Source organism: Lygodium microphyllum, chromosome 3 (assembly GCF_053477565.2).
Source record: "Lygodium microphyllum isolate KBCC chromosome 3, Lygodium_microphyllum_v1.1.10, whole genome shotgun sequence".
Lineage (NCBI taxonomy): Eukaryota > Viridiplantae > Streptophyta > Polypodiopsida > Schizaeales > Lygodiaceae > Lygodium > Lygodium microphyllum.
The window spans coordinates 175351058-175369299 of NC_141137.1; the positions used below are offsets into that span (position 1 = coordinate 175351058).

An 18242-nucleotide genomic window follows, 5' to 3' on the forward strand; every position below is an offset into this window, starting at 1 on the left:
ATGTATCTAAGGCAGCCAAAGGCAAGGAAAAGACCAATGTGGCCTCCGGCGTAGTCATAGAGGAGCTCTCGGATGTGGCGGCTGATGTACTATGTGTAGTAGATTATGATGCCCTTGTATGTCACATGCAGGATATGTAGATTACCAAGGCTGATGTGATTGATGCACTTTTGTCAGTTGATGATGGTGTCACTCAGACTTGGATTGTAGACTCTGGTGCCTCTTTCCAAGAAACTCCTTACTTGGAGTGTTTTGCTATGTTCAATGCATGCAATTATGGAAAAGTATATCTTGGAAATAACCATGCTTACAACATTGATGGAATTGGCACTGTACACTTGTCTTTGGATAATGGGCAAGAGCTTGTGTTGAAACTGACATCAAGAAGAGTTTACTATTTGTTGGTTAGTTTGACTTGCATGGTTACACTACACCATTTGGTGGTGTTTTGTGGAAATTGAAAAAGAGTTCCATGCTGATTGCAAAAGGAACCAATAAGGGCACTTTGTATTGTCTGCACTGTAAAGCTTTGAATGGCAAGTTTCTTGCAGTTGTTGAAATTGGCTGTCATTTGGAGTTGTGGCACAAGAGATTAGGTCATATGAGTCAGAAAGGACTTGATGTCCTTACCTCTTTGAAGAGGGTTGATGGAAAAGGTTCTAAACTTGATTTTTGTAATGATTGTCAGTTTGGAAAGCAAATGAAAAATTCATTTTACTCTGGTGTCTCCTGTAAGTCCAATGTCTTGGACTTAGTGCATTCTGATGTATGTAGTATGCTCGTGAAATCGTTGGGTGGTGCTGCATATTTTCTCTCTTTTATTGATGATTGTTCCAGGAAGATTTGGATTTATTTGTTGAAAAAGAAAAGTGAAGTGTTTGCTGTTTTTAAAACATTTCATGCATTTGTGACCAATCAAACAGGTAGAAAGCTGAAATGCTTCTCCCTTATGAATTTTGGGGAGAGGCACTTAAAACCGCGGTTCACATCTGCAACCGCTCTCTAAACAGGTCCTTAAATAATGGCATCCCTGAGGAGGTTTGGTCTGGCAAATTGGCTCATATGACCATTTATGAATATTCGGTTGTGATGCTTTTGTGCATGTTAGAGATGAGCTGAGGAGTAAACTTGACCCAAAATCCACCAAAGGCATTTTCATGGGCTATGGTGATGAGGGTCAATTTGGCTATAGTGTGTGGTTACCATAGTCCAAGAAAATTGTTTGCAGCTGTAATGTTGTGTTTAATGAGCAAAGCTGCTGAAAAGTACTTTAGCCTCTAATGAAGACATGAAAAAGGTCAAATTTCGGAATTTGCAGCCACCTATTACTTCAAATGATGAGCCTCATGATGCTGTAACATAGGCTGAAATTGATGATCAGCCGGTTATTTTTGAGCCAGATGATGATGGATAGCAAATAGAAGCACAAGGAGGTCATGGACAGCAAGATAAACTTGTTGATTATGAAAATGTAGGTGCTGGTAATGAAAATGAAGGTGCTGTACAGTATGAACAGCATGCTGAAAATGGCTTACAGCAGCCAATAAATGCTGAAAATAACATACCTCGAGATGTAGACCCGATTCCTAAGAATGTAAATCATTGGGTATGCAGGTTTACACGCTTAAGAAGGTAGCCACATAGGTATGACCCCTCTTTGCACTAAGTGATGCTTATAGATGAGGGTGAGCCTCTTACATATAAAGAGGCCAAGTCATGCAAATTCAGCAGTAAGTGGGAGCTAGCTATGCAGGAAGAGATTAAATCTCTGTATGGTAATGATACTTGGGATCTTGTGTCGTTGCCCAAAGGAAGAAAGCCTCTTCCAAACAAATGGGTTTACAAAGTAAAGACAGTTGATGGGAAACCCAAGTACAAGGCAAGACTGGTTGCCAAAGGGTATGCATAGAAGGAAAGGATTGACTTCCAAGAGGTCTTCTCACCCATGAAACAGCCCAAGGGCTTTGTAGTTCCTGGAAAAAAGCAGTTGGTGTGTAAACTAAAACGCAGCTTGTATAGGATGAAGCAAGCACCACGGCAGTGGTACAAAAGTTAGATACTTTTATACCCTCTCATGGGTTTACACGTAGCCATGCAAATCATTGTTTATACATGAAAAAGGATATAGATGACAACCCCATCATACTTGTTTTGTGTGTGGATGATATGTTGTTGGGAAAAGAAAGACTAGCTTGTATGCTCCCAAAGATCAGTTGAAATCAGCTTTCTCCATGAAAGTTTTGGGGAATGCAGAGCATATATTGGCATGAGGATTCGCAGGGATAGAATGCAGAAATTGTTGTTCTTATCTCAAGAGAAGTACATTAAAGAGGTATTGGACAGATTTAACATGGCTGAAACTAAGCCTCTTGGAGTGCCCTTATCTCCATATCTTAAGCTTAGTAAAGCTAACAACCCAAAAGATGACATGGAAGCCAATGCTATGAAGGGAGTTCCTTATGCATCAGCTTGTGGCTTTCTTATGTATGTTATGGTCGCTACTCGTCCAGACATTGCTCATGCAGTGGGAGTTGTCAGCAGGTTTATGTCAAATCGTGGCAAACACATTGGGAGGCTGTCAAGTGTATTCTTCGATATCTAAAGGGTACACAAAGGAAGTGTATTTGCTATGGGCAGGCTGTTGTCACAAGATGATGTATCAGCCAGACAATAGGGTTTGTGGGGAGGAACACGGAGTGAACTCGGCAAACATGGAGAACAGAAGAGAAGAGAGAAGAAACTCTGATGAAGACCTGAATCATGGAGTGAATGTGATATGAGGGAATAAGGGTGCCGTAGCACAAGTAAGATGATAATGACACCCACGAACCAGGAACTGCAATGTCCTCTTGAAGGGGTGTGAGGGTAGTGGAGAGGCTGGATAAAAGAGGTGATGGACTGAATGAATCAGCTGTGAGGAATGAATGAGAGAGTGGCCTATAAATAGGTAGTGTCAGTCTAGGATAGCGCCCCTTTTTGGGGCTGCAAACCCTAAACACAAAATGCAGAAACACAAAAACACAAACTGCGGGGTGAAGGGTTTCTTAACACCCCCTCTCAAGCCCAAAAAGGGGAACAAGAGAAGAGTGAGGTGGAGATGCAATGCAACATGCTGAAGAATACTCATGCAATAGGTGCCACTTGGACAGTGTCCCTCGTGAGGAAATTGTTCACTTGCCCAAGCGCCCTATCACAAAGATGATGAAAACATGCAATGCATTGGAGGAATGTCGGACTTTATGTGGGAGGAGGAAGAAGATGTAGAGGATTCCTAAGATCCAAGATTTCCATTGGAAAGGGAACCTGCAGTAAAGACCAGTAGACAGAGTGAACTGGAGAATCCGAAACACAACCTCGAGAGAGAAGCCACTAGCTCTGTGCATCCATGCTGGAAGGAATACGAAGGCCTCGTTACCAAGTCGTGGCTAAACCTCCGAGGTCCCAATCTAAGTGGTACCTGAAGATCTTGGGTATCAGTAGAAGAGATGACTGGTCGAAGACAGCCACCCCAAGAAAGTAGAGGATGGGTGAAGAACTTCATGTGGAGTAGGTTCTCCCTTTGAGGTGGGAGGTGGAGGGGTCCCCGCTGAAGTCGAAGAAGAAGTAGATGCCCCCTCTGAGGGCAAAGAAATAACATCCCCCTCTGAAGTAGATAGGGAATTCAAAAAACTCATGGATCACGGACTCTGAAATGTTTGATGACAAAGGAAGTGCCGCCGGTCGGGCTGAAGAAGGTATCTGGGGTGCCGAAGAGCTTCCAGAGGTAGCCTCTCGAACCTGAGGAGTCGAGGGTGGGGAAGGGTGGGGCTTAGAATGAGCAACAGGTGGGCAATAGTCGTTGTCTCTGAGTGGAGCAGATTGGGTAGCCAAAGAAGAGGAAGGAGTCGAGCAGCCACTGTCTCTTGAAGGAGCAGACTAACGAGGAGACGGTATCAAACAATCACTGTCTCTCGATGGAGTGGACTATAGAACCGCGGGCCGTGGTAGCCACTGTACCCGAAAATAGGTGGGAGAAGACTGCCGTTGGCATTGCGACGATCTCCAGAAGGTTGTAGCGCCAATCGATCCTCCATGTGCTCGAAAGGACTTAGTGCGCATCAAATGCGTCTTATTGCCTTGAGCATAGTACTCTGATAGTTGATGTAGAACAATCTCTGTGGCCCAGAAAGGAGAGGTGGCACAAGGAGTGCTTGGTAGAAGACACATATACTTCGGGGGGGGGGGGGGGGTGGGGAGCAAGGATCGAAGTCGACAGTCTTGTGTGGGATGACCGTTCATGCCGTAGTAGGAACACCTAGCAGACGAGCAATCTAGCGGTGGAGACACCATGGTATCGGTGTGGCAAGTTGAAGAATGAAGAGGTTAGCCACCATGAACCATGAACCGCAATGTTCGCCTCAAGGGGTGTGGAGACAGTGCGAAGCATGAACCGCAGTGTCCGCCTCAAGGGGTGGGAGGGTAGTGGAAGGGCTGGAAGTGAGCTGCCAGTGGAAGGAGGATGCAACCAGCAGTAAGAGGTTGCAACCAATAGAGAAACTTAGGTGAGGAGAGAGAAAGACTAAAAACGCAAGCAACAGGAGAGAGAAAAACTAAAAACGCAGGCAGCAAGACTGTGATGACGTGGTAGGCTGTACGGCAGCAGGTCTGCATAGGAACAACAGTCGCCTGGTTGGAATTAGCTCCAAACTGCGTGAAGAGGGTTGGAAATCAGGCGCCAATTGATGGAGACAACAATGGACAGCTTCGGCTGAGATGTCCTTCGCGAATAGGGTGTGGGCAGCAAGCTGAAACACCTGAAATCTGCAAAAACGAGATTTTGATACAGCGAAAGAAGAAGAGAAGTGGATGCCGCCACTGGTCTTTGCCTTCACTAGAGTGGAGGATCTTCGCTGCTAGGTGAGTAGATCCAGCTTTGATACCATGTCAAAAGATGACGTACCAGCGAGACAATAGGGTTTGCGGGGAGGAACACGGAGTGAACTCGGCAAACATGGAGAACAGAAGAGAAGAGAGAAGAAACTCTGATGAATGGAATGATGAAGACCTGAATCATGGAGTGAATGTGATACAAGGGAATAAGGGTGCTGTAGCACAAGAAAGATGATGATGACAACCACGAACCACGAATCACAATGTCCTCCCGAAGGGGTGTGAGGGTAGTGGAGAGGCTGGAGAGAAGAGGTGACGGACTGAATGAATCAGCCATGAGGAATGAATGAGAGAGTGGCCTATAAATAGGCATAGTCAGTCTAGGATGATGCCCCTTTTTGGGGCTGCAAACCCTAAACGCAAAACGCAGAAACACAAAAACGCAAACTATGGGTGAAGGGTTTCTCGACAGGGTGCACTTAGTCTATAGGGTTATTGTGATGCAGACGTGGCAGGTGACTTGGACACTCACAGGTCCACTAGCGGGTATGTCTTTACAGTTGCTGGTGGAGCCGTTTCTTGGTGCTCCAGGTTGTAGAACATTGTAGCACTGAGCACTACTGAAGCTGAATACATATTAGCTACTGAAGCTTCTAAGGAAGCTATATGGTTGAGCAGACTTGCAGAGGATCTCGGCATGTCTATGAGTACTCCAGTGTTGGGATGTGATAGCCAGAGTGCTGCATATCCGGCCAAGAATGCCATTTATCATTCACACACAAAGCATATAGATGTGCGATATCACTTTATCAGACAGATTCTGGAAGATGGTCTAATCACATTAACCAAGATTAAAACACAGGACAATCTTGTAGATGTTCTCACTAAAAGTCTAAGCAAGGCTTAGCATGAGCATTGCATATGACTAGTGGGAGTTGGTTAAAGGTTCACTTCAGACCTTTAAGTGAGAGTCTAAGCAAGGCTTAGCATGAGCATTGCATATGACTAGTGGGAGTTAGTTAAAGGTTCACTTCAGACCTTTAAGTGGGAGGTCGTTGGGATGTAAAGGTTCTTTATTTACCTATATTATTATGTGTACATGTGAATGCACCCTTACGTGCCCTAAGTATAAATACATTTTATTCTTTGTGTACCAACACATTGTTGGCATACCCAAATCATATGGTACTCTCTCTCTGTCACTCTCACTCACCTGCACACTACCCCTGTTGCAAATCTTCACGTTTCCTTTATTTGCGCGCCCACCAATGCGCCACCCAAATCATATCGTACTCTCTTTGTCACTCACTCACCTGCACATTGGCACCATTGGTGAGCGCACAGATAAAGGAAGCGTGAAGATTTGCAGCAGGGGCAGTGTGCAGGTGAGTGAGAGTGACAGAGAGAGTACGATATGATTTGGGTGTACCAACAAATGTGTTGGTGAGCGCGCAGATAAAGGAAGCGTGAAGATTTGCAGCAGGGGCAGTGTGTAGGTGAGTGAGAGTGACAAAGAGAGAGTACGATATGATTTGGGTGTACCAACAATGTGTTGGTACACAAATAATAAAATATATTTATACTTGGGGCACATAAGGGTGCATTCACATGTACAATATAATAATACACGTGTATGATACATGGAGGTAAATAAAGGACCTTTACATCCCAACATTAGCCAGCCACCTCAAAAAACTGTGTTTTCAAGCATCTAGCTGGAATTTTCCCAATAATGTAACTTGAATAAATTGTACTTAATGCTGGTCTCACATGGCCCTCCAAACAGCTCCAAGCAGTCCTGAACAATCACAACCTCAATCACAAGTACAAAATGTGCCGAGCATTTGATGCACTGCTCCAAGCTGCTTCAGCATTTATTGCAATGGCTGTTCAAGACCAGCGAAAGAGCAGAGTACGCAGGCTCTTGGACTGGAACTAGGCTCCGAGACTACGAGGAACCTCTTGCTTCAATGAGGTTGGAGTCCACTCCCTTATACTCTGTCCATAGTTAACAATGCTGAAAAAAACACTAGAGTTGAGTGATTGATTGCCAAAAATGCAAGACCAATACACTGTCTGTAGGATTAACGATGCTGATAAAACACTAGAGCCGAGTGATTGATTGTCAATACTGCAAGATCAATTACAGGAAATGCAATCAGCCTGGGAACTGATAAATAGCCTTGAACAGCCATGAGAAAGCACGAGCAGCTTTGGAATCACCAAACAGCCTTCCCCAATCGGTGAAAAGGGAGTCACCAAGCTGTTCTGGGCTGAAAGTACTCTCTGATACCAAATGAAACCTTTTTCTCTCTCTCTGTCACACACTCGGACTTAGCTGAGAAGAAAGACAATGTTTCAGGAAACACGAGTAGAGAGGAACCAGAAAATCATTATTTGGGACACTGGGAAATGCTACAGTGTGAGAACTGCAATGGCGATGGTTTGACTCACCCAGTGCCAGCAGCCAGCTATTTAATCGGCTGACATCCCAAACAGGCTGATGTAGGCTGCAATATAGTTGACCTTGGTCCAACCAGCAGAATTACCTTCAGGCACTCTAGCCAGCCAGGCCTGGAGCACCCTTACTACCACCAACTGTAGCAAGTAAAGGACTTTTCTTTAGCTGGTAGATGTACAACAATTATTCATTATTGGAGGAGCCTGTCTTATCTTGGCATGTCTTTTGTGCATGCAAGCTGAGGGAGGAAGGCATAATGCTGTTAAGTGTACAAGTGTGTTTTGTGTGTAGGTCTGCAGAACAGAAGAGTTGAGCGATACACCAACCCACATTTCAGTGAAGAAATTTTCATCAGCTGTCCTCTCCCTTGCATGCCATGAAGGCCAACTTTATATTGGTCTTGCAGAAAAGGCAATCATAGTGATGGGTGAACTACCCGTGTTTTAGATTTTATATATTGTAATATCCTACAATCTTGAAAGTGTGCTAGATAGTGTAAATATGAACACACATACATTGACCCGAGGTTTGATGTCCCTTGTTTCTCCCATTAATTATTTACACTGCCTGCATGTGCCAGTTTCCTAACAAACAGTAAGACAATAAATGTCGTGGAGTCAAACCACGACTCATTTCTTTAGTCACGATCTCTATGTTTGATAAGTGTTTACTTGTCCTTTGCAGTTGGAGTTGATATATGTGGAAACATTGTTTTTTCATACTATACTACCAAAAAAAATGCTTAGCTTCTTTTTGTAGTTGAGTTTACCACATAGGTACTTGTATTATAGCCTTGTTTATAGTTTTATAATGTGGTGTTTATGTATTAAATAAAGGCAAAACGAAATATTTACAATTGCAGGATTAACCTTAGACCTTGGCCAAAATCAGCCACATCTGGCTAGATTCTTGTAGGCTACTTTAAAAACATGACTTTTCCCTTTTAGGGTTCTAAGGATAGCTAGGCTATCACTTCTAACCATCCTGAAAATATCCCCACTGGCTATTTTGCTCTCTTTAGCCATTTGGACCCTATTCCTATTGGACCAAACATGCTTGAAGAGGCCTGCCCTAACTGTGTTCCAAATCCTCATGGTCTCCTCGTCCATTTTCCCCATATCACCAAATAAGGCTGTCTGCATCTTCACCGTTTCATGTAGGTTGGCAGCCTTAAACCATTGTTTAAGTTTCCTCCATACTAGCCTCACTTCCCTGCAAGTCCAAAATAGATGCTTTGTAGATTCTTGCTAAGTGCAGCATAGATTGCAGAAAGGGTTCATGTTCCTCATTTTCCCAATTCTATCCTTGTTGGGAGCTTGCTTGCCATAATCCTCCAAAATAGCAGGCTCAACTGTCTACTTGGTGTGGCTCTCCATGTCCTGACCAGCCTCCTCTTTCAAACCATGGGATTGACATGGGGGAGGCTGCCTTTCCATTTGGCTTGAGTCTTTATGGCTATCTCCATCTTCTCCTAGAAGTCCCTTCTGCTTTTCATCTTACAGGCAGGTTTACCTTTGGCATTGCTGATGCTGACCCACACCTTTGTGGGGTGCACCTTCATGGGCGATGGCCACTCGTCCCCTTTGTCCATCAAGACCATTTCTATCATCCTTCTTTCCTCCCCTCTTAGGGCATTCTTATTTGCAGCCCCCTGGGCATCAAGCAACTCACCCTTGGCCTCATCCCATATGTCTCACCACCTGGTGATGCCCTTTTCTGCTATTCGTTGGGCAGTCTCCATCTCCATATTATCTGGCATGTTCCCATTAGTATAGGCTTGCAGGAAGGTCCATATGCTTTGCAATAAGGCTCCATCACCATTCCTCGGATTGTCGTCCCTCCATTTCAAGTCCTTTATCACTGCTTTCTAGTTGTCCATCAGTCTACTAGTTGTCTCATATGCCTTTATCTTCACCTTCATGGAGGACGCCAATAGCTTGTCCTCCCACGTTAGCATGTCCCATTTGCCCCCCTTCAAAGTGCCCTTCTTTAGTGGAGCTCTTACTATGACTGCCCATGGTTCATCACTCTCTATTTTATGTACTAGACTGAAGGCAAATCTCTTGGCTTTTGTCCACCTTTTCAAGGCCTAATCCCCCATTGCATGTGCTTTCGGTTACGATCTGCCATGCTCTAGTGTGCCACTTTCCCGCATTGCCAAAGGCCCATAGGAAGGATTTGAGCATCTTCTCTACTCTTTCCAATTGTGTTATCGTGAAGGGAGTGACTATAGTCGGTACTTATATAGCTTCTATTCCATCTTTTGAATGAGCCAATCCATCTTTTGTTTGGTAGTCACAGCCAGACCGCAACTAAGGCCCCTAGATATCTAAGGACTTCATCTGTCTTGATCATCTTGAAGCCAAGCCTCTGCAGCCAGTCCAGGTGATCTCTAGGCCCCAAGAATAACATCTGAGTTTTCGGATTGCTGATCATTGCGCTCGAGACTTGGGTGTACTCATCATAAACTTCTAATAGGTATTGGAGGTTTTGCTCCTCAACTTGCAATATGTTTGAGTTGTCATCAGCAAAGAGCTATGCGCACATTTGAGCCCAATTAGGGAGGGAAAGTCCCTTAATGAGACCCCTCTCAACTTTATGCCGCACTGCCTTGAGCAATGGATTACTTGCTATTGTGAGAAGAAGTGGGGAAATAGGGCACCCTTGCCTCATTGATCTCTACCAGTTGTCTTGTTTCATTAGCATTGTTGGGAGCTTCAAATAAAGGGTTTAGCATTATCTTCGGTGCATCATGCTGTCCCAAAGGTGTAGAAGATGTATTCTTCTTATTTCCTTTGTTGTCCTTCTTTGAAGCATTCAAAAATTGAGTAAATTGAGGATCCTTTGCCAATTCAGTAAAGAGATTTGCTGATGTCCTAATCCGATTCTTGAATTGATCATCAAATTCTTCCTTGCTTTGCTGGTCATCAACGTCCTTATGCTCTGAAGGCCATGCATCTTACCCAAGAGCAAGATTTTTAGCTTGTTGTCCATGGTCTGAGCCTTGCCCAAGGTCAAGTATTGCATTTCCTTCATTTTTGTGTGAACGTTCATACTGAGAGGCATCATCACTACTTGAGTCCATCTTACTGTATGAAGACATATTGCTGTAATTTCTCAGCTGAGAGTAAAAATCAACACTAGCAAAAAGCTTTGGCTTGCAATCAGGTGCCACCAAATGAAGGGATTTAATAGTCTCCTAGCAATGGAACCATGAAACTAACCTTTCTTTCGTGGATGGGTGGTAATTCCTTGATTACAACTTAGTTACAACAACAATATTTATGACAAGTTGGCCCCAAAATTAGCGCCCTTTTCGGTATTTCCTTAATTTAATTGAAAAAAAAGTTAATGTACAATGGGATTCTCCCAATCCCTTTCGGTATTTCAACTCCCCTTGCTGTCCAAAACGATCAGTAATTCTTCAATCCGATTTGCCCCTTGATTCGGGCAATCAATTGGTCTTCACCTGCTTTGATGGAGATGGAAACATAAAGCATTCAATTGAATCAAGGGGTGATTTCATCCTTGTGAACATGGACTTGGATAAGGCCTATAAGGTGGGATTTCCTATTGGCACTTTATGGAAAAAATTGGATTTGGGAAACCCTTTTGCAGGATGGTGGGCACACTTCTCACTAATACAATGGACAAGGTGGAAGTCAATGGGCATATGACTTCAACTCTCTTTACCGGAATCAAGGAATCTCGCAGATCAATGCAATAAACGAGATAACCCATGGATTCACTGGAGATCTACGATATTGGTGGTAGTCTATCGACAACCAAGCCAAACTAATCATCCAAAGAGATCCCAACCTTGGAATGCTTTTCTTTGAAGCACTCCTCTTAGAATGGATAGTGATAAAAAATGATGAGGCCAAGCACATCATCCAAGCATACCACAGTGCAAGGCTCTATAACATAAATAGAATAGATGAATATATAATATAAACGAGACATTTATTGTATAGAAGTAATGGAGAGCATAACCCCACTAATAAGAGCGTGTTTTTAACTCTTTACTAGCCCCTATTACTACTCTAGTGATACAAAAAATGGAAAACCTAAACATAAGATATGATCATTCATATGGAATGATTGCATAAGTAGTAAGGAAAGTAGTTGATGATCTTTGTATACAGTCAAAAGCGAAAAAATTGATAAAAAAGGGCTCATAACCATCTGTAGAATTCTGCAAACAGAACATATATACTAAAGATTTTGGATGCATCAAACAAGAATGCACTTGTAAGCCACACAAATTCAAAAAACATAAAAGCTTCTTCAAAAATAGGTTGCAGAAGAAAAGGCTTTTCAGAAGAAGAGAAAAGCGGCCCAATGCTTGCTTCATTTGTGGACAAAAAGGCCATTGGGCTAATAAGTATCCTAACATGATGAAGTTTCCATAAAAATTAAACCTCATACATGATGAAGGTCTTACCCTTGAAGATGATTTCGAATACTTCGAAAGAAGTATTGAAGATGTCCCTACAAGCCCCCCGTCGAGTGGTGCAGAAGAGCCAGAATATCCAACAACAGAAGAAGAGGAGGTCATACACACTATAAATGCACTGGACGATCATCCATAGACTTCAAGGAGAAACATACACAAATACCATAGAGGATCCTACAGAGGGAAAAATAGGCCTTTTGGAGAAAGATTTATCACACCACAATCTGCCAACATCTCCTACAAATGGCAATCAGAATTGGACCTTGAGACAGATAAGCTCCCATCATCACCTTCGTCCCCTTCCTCAAAAGATTCTGAAGAGAAATTTGAAAAAGATGAATTCACAAAGGAATTCCTTAGAGAAGGATGAACCATCAATCTGAACGAAGAATCATCCAAAAGCATCTTTGAAGAAGATGCATTCATAACCACAAACCTATCCAAGACCTCTCTAAACCAAGAACTCTTGGGAAAATCATAAAAGAAAGCTAGGAAAAATACAAAAGTACTTCTACTTTCGAAATCTACTTTTCTATAGAAAAAAAAGATGAGGCGGAACCCAAGACGCAGCATACAGAAAAGGAGTTAAAAAGGCTAGTAGAAGAAGAAGACCAACTCCAGATGTACCGCCTTTTCATGACCCAACAGGAGGTATTACTAGCACAAATAGAGAAACAGAACCAATTACTCTCTAAACTAGTGGAAGATGTCTCTATCAAGGAAGGAGCCACTATCAATGAAAAGGATATAAAACAAACAACAGAGCATCGCATCAATGCATCAGGAAGAGCTCAACTTCCTGTCACACCGGTCAAGTTATCATCAGCAAAAAGACCAAGTATACGACTCGATGCTCTACTAGACACTGGGGCTTCTCTTACGGTACGCGAATTTTCCTATATTTCACTGGAAAAAATTGAAAAAATGAACGAAGCTATCCATGTGTCTCTAGCTTTCAACAAAAAGTTGGTCATTGACCACCTAGCCCGAATATACTATTTTCTAGGAAGCTTGAAAATCCCTATAAGAGTATGCTTAGTCAAGGCAGTAGGATTTGACTTAATCATAGGCATGGATATCATCAACCATCTCAAGCCCATCACTTTGAATTTCCACAAGATCAGTTTCTTTTTTCAGGGAAGCAGATTTGAAGCACCTCTCCTAAAACATTTCTCAAGAACCCTTTCCTTAATTACCCCATCTTGCACTAATGCTTGTAATGAGAGATTCCAAAAATGGTTTCATGAAGATAAACAAAAATACAACACTGCTATCTAAGAAATGTCTACCAAGATTATGACCTCATCATCAGAGAACCCTCTTCAATTTTGGGAAAATAAAAAATGCTTCATATCCCTCCCAGAAGTACCTAACAACAATCCAACTAATGCTACCCATCCAGGAATGGGTCAAGAAGATAGGAATTTGTAACAAAGAGACCCAAGAACTTCTTCAAAAAGCCTTGATTGAACCAAGTACCAGTCCATGGGCATGCCAAGCATTCTACGCTAATAAGCATGCGGAACAAAAAAGAGGTAAAAAGAGGCTGGTGATTAGTTACAAGCCTCTCAACAAATTTTTGATCGACAACAAACATCCCTTGCCCATCAAAGACGATCTGATACAAAGGCTCCAGGGCGCCCAAATCTTTTCATAGTTTGACCTTAAATCTGGGTTTTGGCAATTCAAAATTAATCCTGAAGATTGCACAACTGCTTTTTCCATCCCTCAAGGACATTTTCAGTGGATGGTCCTATCTTTTGGTGTCAAAACTGCCCCTTTACTATGTCAAGAGAGGGTGGATCATGTTTTTAAACCACTAAGACACTGTTGTGTAGCCTATATAGACGACATCTTAATCGTTTCCAAAACCTTTAAAGAGTAGTTTCTTAATCTTATTCAAACAAAAGGCATAGCCTTATCGCCTACAAAATGCCAATTTGCTATTCCAGAAATAGAATTCTTGAGGGTAACAATATGCAATGGTACAATCCAACTCCAAGATCATGTAATCACCAAAATTATTGAAACAATTAGAACTCCCCTCATCAATGTCAAACAACTCCAACAACTATTAAGATGCCTTAATTGGATCCATCCCCATGTACTTGCCCTACAAAAATACACCTCCAAATGGATCCCACTACTCAAGAAAAATACTGTTTTTATCTGGAATGAAGAACATGAGCAGACCTTTTGCTCGCTAAAACTAGTAATAAAAAACCTACCTCCCCTAAGGACTCCTTCCCATGGAAATCCTCTAATTATCTACTCCGATGCCTCAGATACAAGATGGGGAGGCATTCTTACACATGTTGATAACAACAAAGAGGAAATCTGCAGATTTGCTTCAGGTTCATTCTCAAAAGCCGAAATTAATTACCCTTCTTCACACAGGGAGATATTGGTATTAAAGAAGTGTATCAAAAGCTTTAGAATTTTTGTAGAATACATTCCTTTTATTGCCAGGACAGATTTAAAAATGTGCAAGGGTTTCTGAAATCTAAAAATCTATATGAAATTGGAAACAAAAGATTATTAAGATGGTCACTTTGGTTTGATAATCTTCAAATCACTTTTGAGCATATTCTTGGTCATAAAAACATTATGGCCGACATACTTTCCAGAGGCCTGAAAAGAAGTCAAATCAATAAAAAGTAGAATAAAAATATCATCAATTCCTCACATGCCTTGTACTAAAAAGGTACAGGCACATGGCCTCACATGGCTTGTACAGGAAGACACATGCACATGGCCTCACATGCCTTGTACAGAAAAATATCTTTTTCTATTTACTTGACTTGTAAAACTTCTCAGACAAGTTACCCAACATTTTGTATATAAGGAGAGAGTCTCTCCAAGAAAGGATGGCTTTTCACTTGAATGTATCTTTCTTATGCAATCAAAATTAGTGTCCATTTCTGTATACCTTAGCCCTCTGTGTCTCTGAGTCTTGAGTTTCAGTGTCTCCCAATTGGTTTTCATTTCTTCCAACTGGTTTTTCGTTTAGGGTTTTTTGTGTGGGTTTAATGGTATCAGAGCCAAGAAGGTGTTTTGTTTCAGGTAGATTTTAGAAGAAGTCTGAGATCTTCGTTAGGCATCTTGTTGTCGTTGCTGCAGGCGTGTTGCTACTGACGTTTAAAGCTTTAGGTCCTATTGCTTCTCCTTCTTATACCGATACTTGACACATAATCACCATGGCTTTATCTCGTGCCTTGTCCAAGAAATATCAATCTTTGGCTCATAGTACTCTCTCCATCGAAGGAGCAAATCCTGCAGCTAAATGGGAGCTACCATCGATCAGGCCCAATGACATCTATGAAGGAAAATTCGGAATCTTCAAAGCTTCCACTATCTTCGTAGACGAATGAGGTAATTTAATGATCTCTGATAGTCACAATGATGCTCATTTTTTGAAACTCTTAGAAAAACCTTTTGAGCACATACAGAAAGCCAAGGCTAAAGGATACAACTATATGCACTTAGGATACATAGCCATTAGTATAGTCCCTCTATTCAAGAAAGGTTTACCTGTCTTTGCTTTGGCATCAGTCTTAGACACAAGACATAAAAGCCTAGATAACATGATGGTTGGAGCTATTATATCACCACTGTCTAATGGCCCAGTGTATATGGAATTACGATCGAACTTTCTGATTTTCTTGGATGATCTCTATTTTCCAGAAATACTTACTCTTAAAGTCCACGCCCAAGGATTAGACATGAAAGCTGGAAGTGTCCATATTGCTTTGTGGTATCGAGTTGTTCTTAGGCTTCTTAACACTGTGATCCCGAGTGTTTTCGAAGGCTTATCTCTAGACCCTAAAGAGAAGGGACAAAATATTATAATGAAGGCTAATCAGATAGCTGAAAAATGTCAAAGCCCGAAATGCAAATGCAAGGCCATCATGGAAGTGCCAATCCAACACATTTTGGACAGCTGTGCATGCATGCTATGATGGCAGTCAATATATTTTGGTGGAAGTACAAATTTTCATACTATGGTTGGACAAGTATTGTATATGGGAATGTATGGCACAAATCCTTATGGTATGCAACAACCTATGTGTCAACGGAGTGCGTAGGATCGAGACACGCAATGCTGTGGTTCGCATAGTGAGAGAGAATGAGTGTAGAGTAGAGTGTGAGAGAGAGAGAGCTCAATACTTAATATGGGTACAATCTTTGGAGTACTACTTTAGGTTTTTGATAATATATATACACTACATGTGCAAGGGTGTATGCACACCCGAACATCGTAAAAGGCACGATGACCCTTTATTCCCAACAACCTCCCACCGAAAGGCAACATTCTTGAAGGTAGAGGAAAGAATTAGTTAAGTTTATGTATGTACAAAATTGAAATACACATGCTATCACACTCGTAATTTGGCGGCAATGAGCAAACTGCTCTGCTAGAAGACCCTTCATGAGAAGATCTGCAGGGTTATCATCGGTATATACCTTGACAAGCTCAATGTTCTTCCTGTCAAGTACATCCTTGATAAAATGATACTTCACTTGTATGTGCTTTGTCTTTGCATGAAAGACAAGATTCCGTGTTAGTATGATAGCACTCTGACTATCACAGTGGAGGATAGGAATCTCTGTAATGCCAAGCTCTCTCACTAGACGTGAAAGCCATAAATCCTCATTGCGTGCCTCAATGGCAGCCACATACTCTACCTTTGTAGTAGACAATGCAACACACTTTTGCAGTGTGGATATCTAAGAGACTGCTCCCCTTGTAAATGTGAACACATATCCTGAAGTAGACTTCTTGTAGTCAGGATGACCAGCGTAGTCTGTATCTGTGAAGCCAATAACAAATGACTTTTGCTTCCCAAAGCAGATGCACAAGTCCTTTGTGCCCTTAAGGTATCTCATGATACCCTTCACATCTGTCCAATGCTTTTTGCCAGGATATGCCACGTGTAAAAATTACACGGCGCAATGAACAGAATCTAAGAAAGAGATAGAGATAGAGAGTACACAACAGATAAGAGAAGAATTAGAAAATTTCTTTAGCTCCAAACAACTGATACACAGAGATGGCTCTGTCCACCCGTGCGCTTCCATAGTGAAGCTTAGATGACAATCTAGACAGAAGATAGGTGAAGAGCTTAAGGCTAGCAGGAATAACTTTGACTTGGTGAAAGATAGATGATCGATGGCTGTGAAGGGGTTTAGCTTTTATAGCCCTTGAAGGTGGTTAGGTCGGTATGACCGACCAACCATATGAGCCTTCACTAGTCGGTCAGGGAATATTCTTTTTACCATCGAGCCGGTGACGCTGCCCCTAGACCCCCGCCACGGGGGCCGTTGGCCCCCTTGGGACCCCCTAGCCAGGGGTCGCTTTCACGGCCCCCGGACCCTAAAATAGAGGCTCCTTTTAACTCCCTTACCTCGCAACTCGATGCAATGTGCCTCGAGTTGCTACCAGCTTAACTACTCAATCCAACCCAAAGATTAGACCCACAATGGTTGTCTTTTGCCATCCGGTTACTATAGATCTCATCTGATATACAAGTCAAGACTCAACCAATGTTCGGGTTCACATTTGGCTTCTCCTCATAATGGGGGCCTTACAACTTTGAGCACCATGGATCATTGGTGGCACCTTATGAGGGTGGGGCATTGAGCATATCTAACCCTCCCCCCTTCCTAAATGTCCACCCATAGGTGAACTATCTCCTCGGCCTAATGCCGAGTCTCTAAAGATAAACTTGAAGCAGATCCTTCGTAAGTGCTTTGGTGAAGATATCCGCTCTATTATCCTTTGTTGGACAGTAGACTAGTTTCACTATCCCATCCTTCATAAAATCACACACGTAGTGATATTGGATCTCTATATGTTTGGTGCGTGCATGAAACACAGGATTTTTGGCAATGGCGATGTAACTCTGATTGTCACATCTCAGCACAGTTGGTTCTTCATCCTGCACTTCCATATGCCATAGGATTCTTCTCAACCATATTGCTTCACATGTAGCAAAACAAGCTACCTTGTACCCTGCTTCGGTAGAAGACAATGCCACTGTTGGTTGCTTCTTACTAATCCAAGAGAAAATTCCTGAACCCAAAGAGAAACAATAACCGGAAATTGACTTTCTGGAATCACTGTCTCCTGCCCAATCTGACTCACAATTCCCTACAAGAGAAGTTTCGAAACTGTATGTGATACCATAGTCAAGAGTTTTCTTCAAGTATTTGAGCACCCGCATCCCAGTCGTCCAATGACTCTCATGAGGTTTGTTTGAGAACCTGCTCAAAACACCAATAGCAAAACTAATATCTGGTTTGGTGTTATACAAGTAGATCAGATTGCCGACCATCCTCCTGTACCTCCCAATGTCTACCAGTGCTGATGTATCCTCAACGAATAACTTTGCATTCGCCTCCATAGATGTAGTTATCTCCTTGCACTCAGTCATGCCAAATGCCTTCAAGATCTCC

General features: G+C 42.3%; 1 protein-coding gene across 6 annotated transcripts in view; it reads left to right on the forward strand.

Moving 5' to 3' along the window:
* The window catches only part of LOC148039235 (zinc ion binding protein), a 52314-nt gene that overhangs the window by 19457 nt on the left and 14615 nt on the right, over positions 1-18242 (forward strand). For 3 of the 6 annotated variants that reach the window (XM_087675115.1, XM_087675116.1, XM_087675120.1), the window contains one exon: positions 7622-7970. The exons of 2 other annotated variants lie outside the window; for them this stretch is intronic. In XM_087675115.1, the coding sequence (XP_087531241.1) occupies positions 7622-7777 (156 nt within the window). In that variant the 3' untranslated portion in view covers positions 7778-7970. Of the gene's footprint in view, positions 1-6655; positions 6845-7621; positions 7971-18242 lie in introns of those variants that run through there. One more of the 6 variants, XM_087675118.1, reaches the window with a different exon arrangement.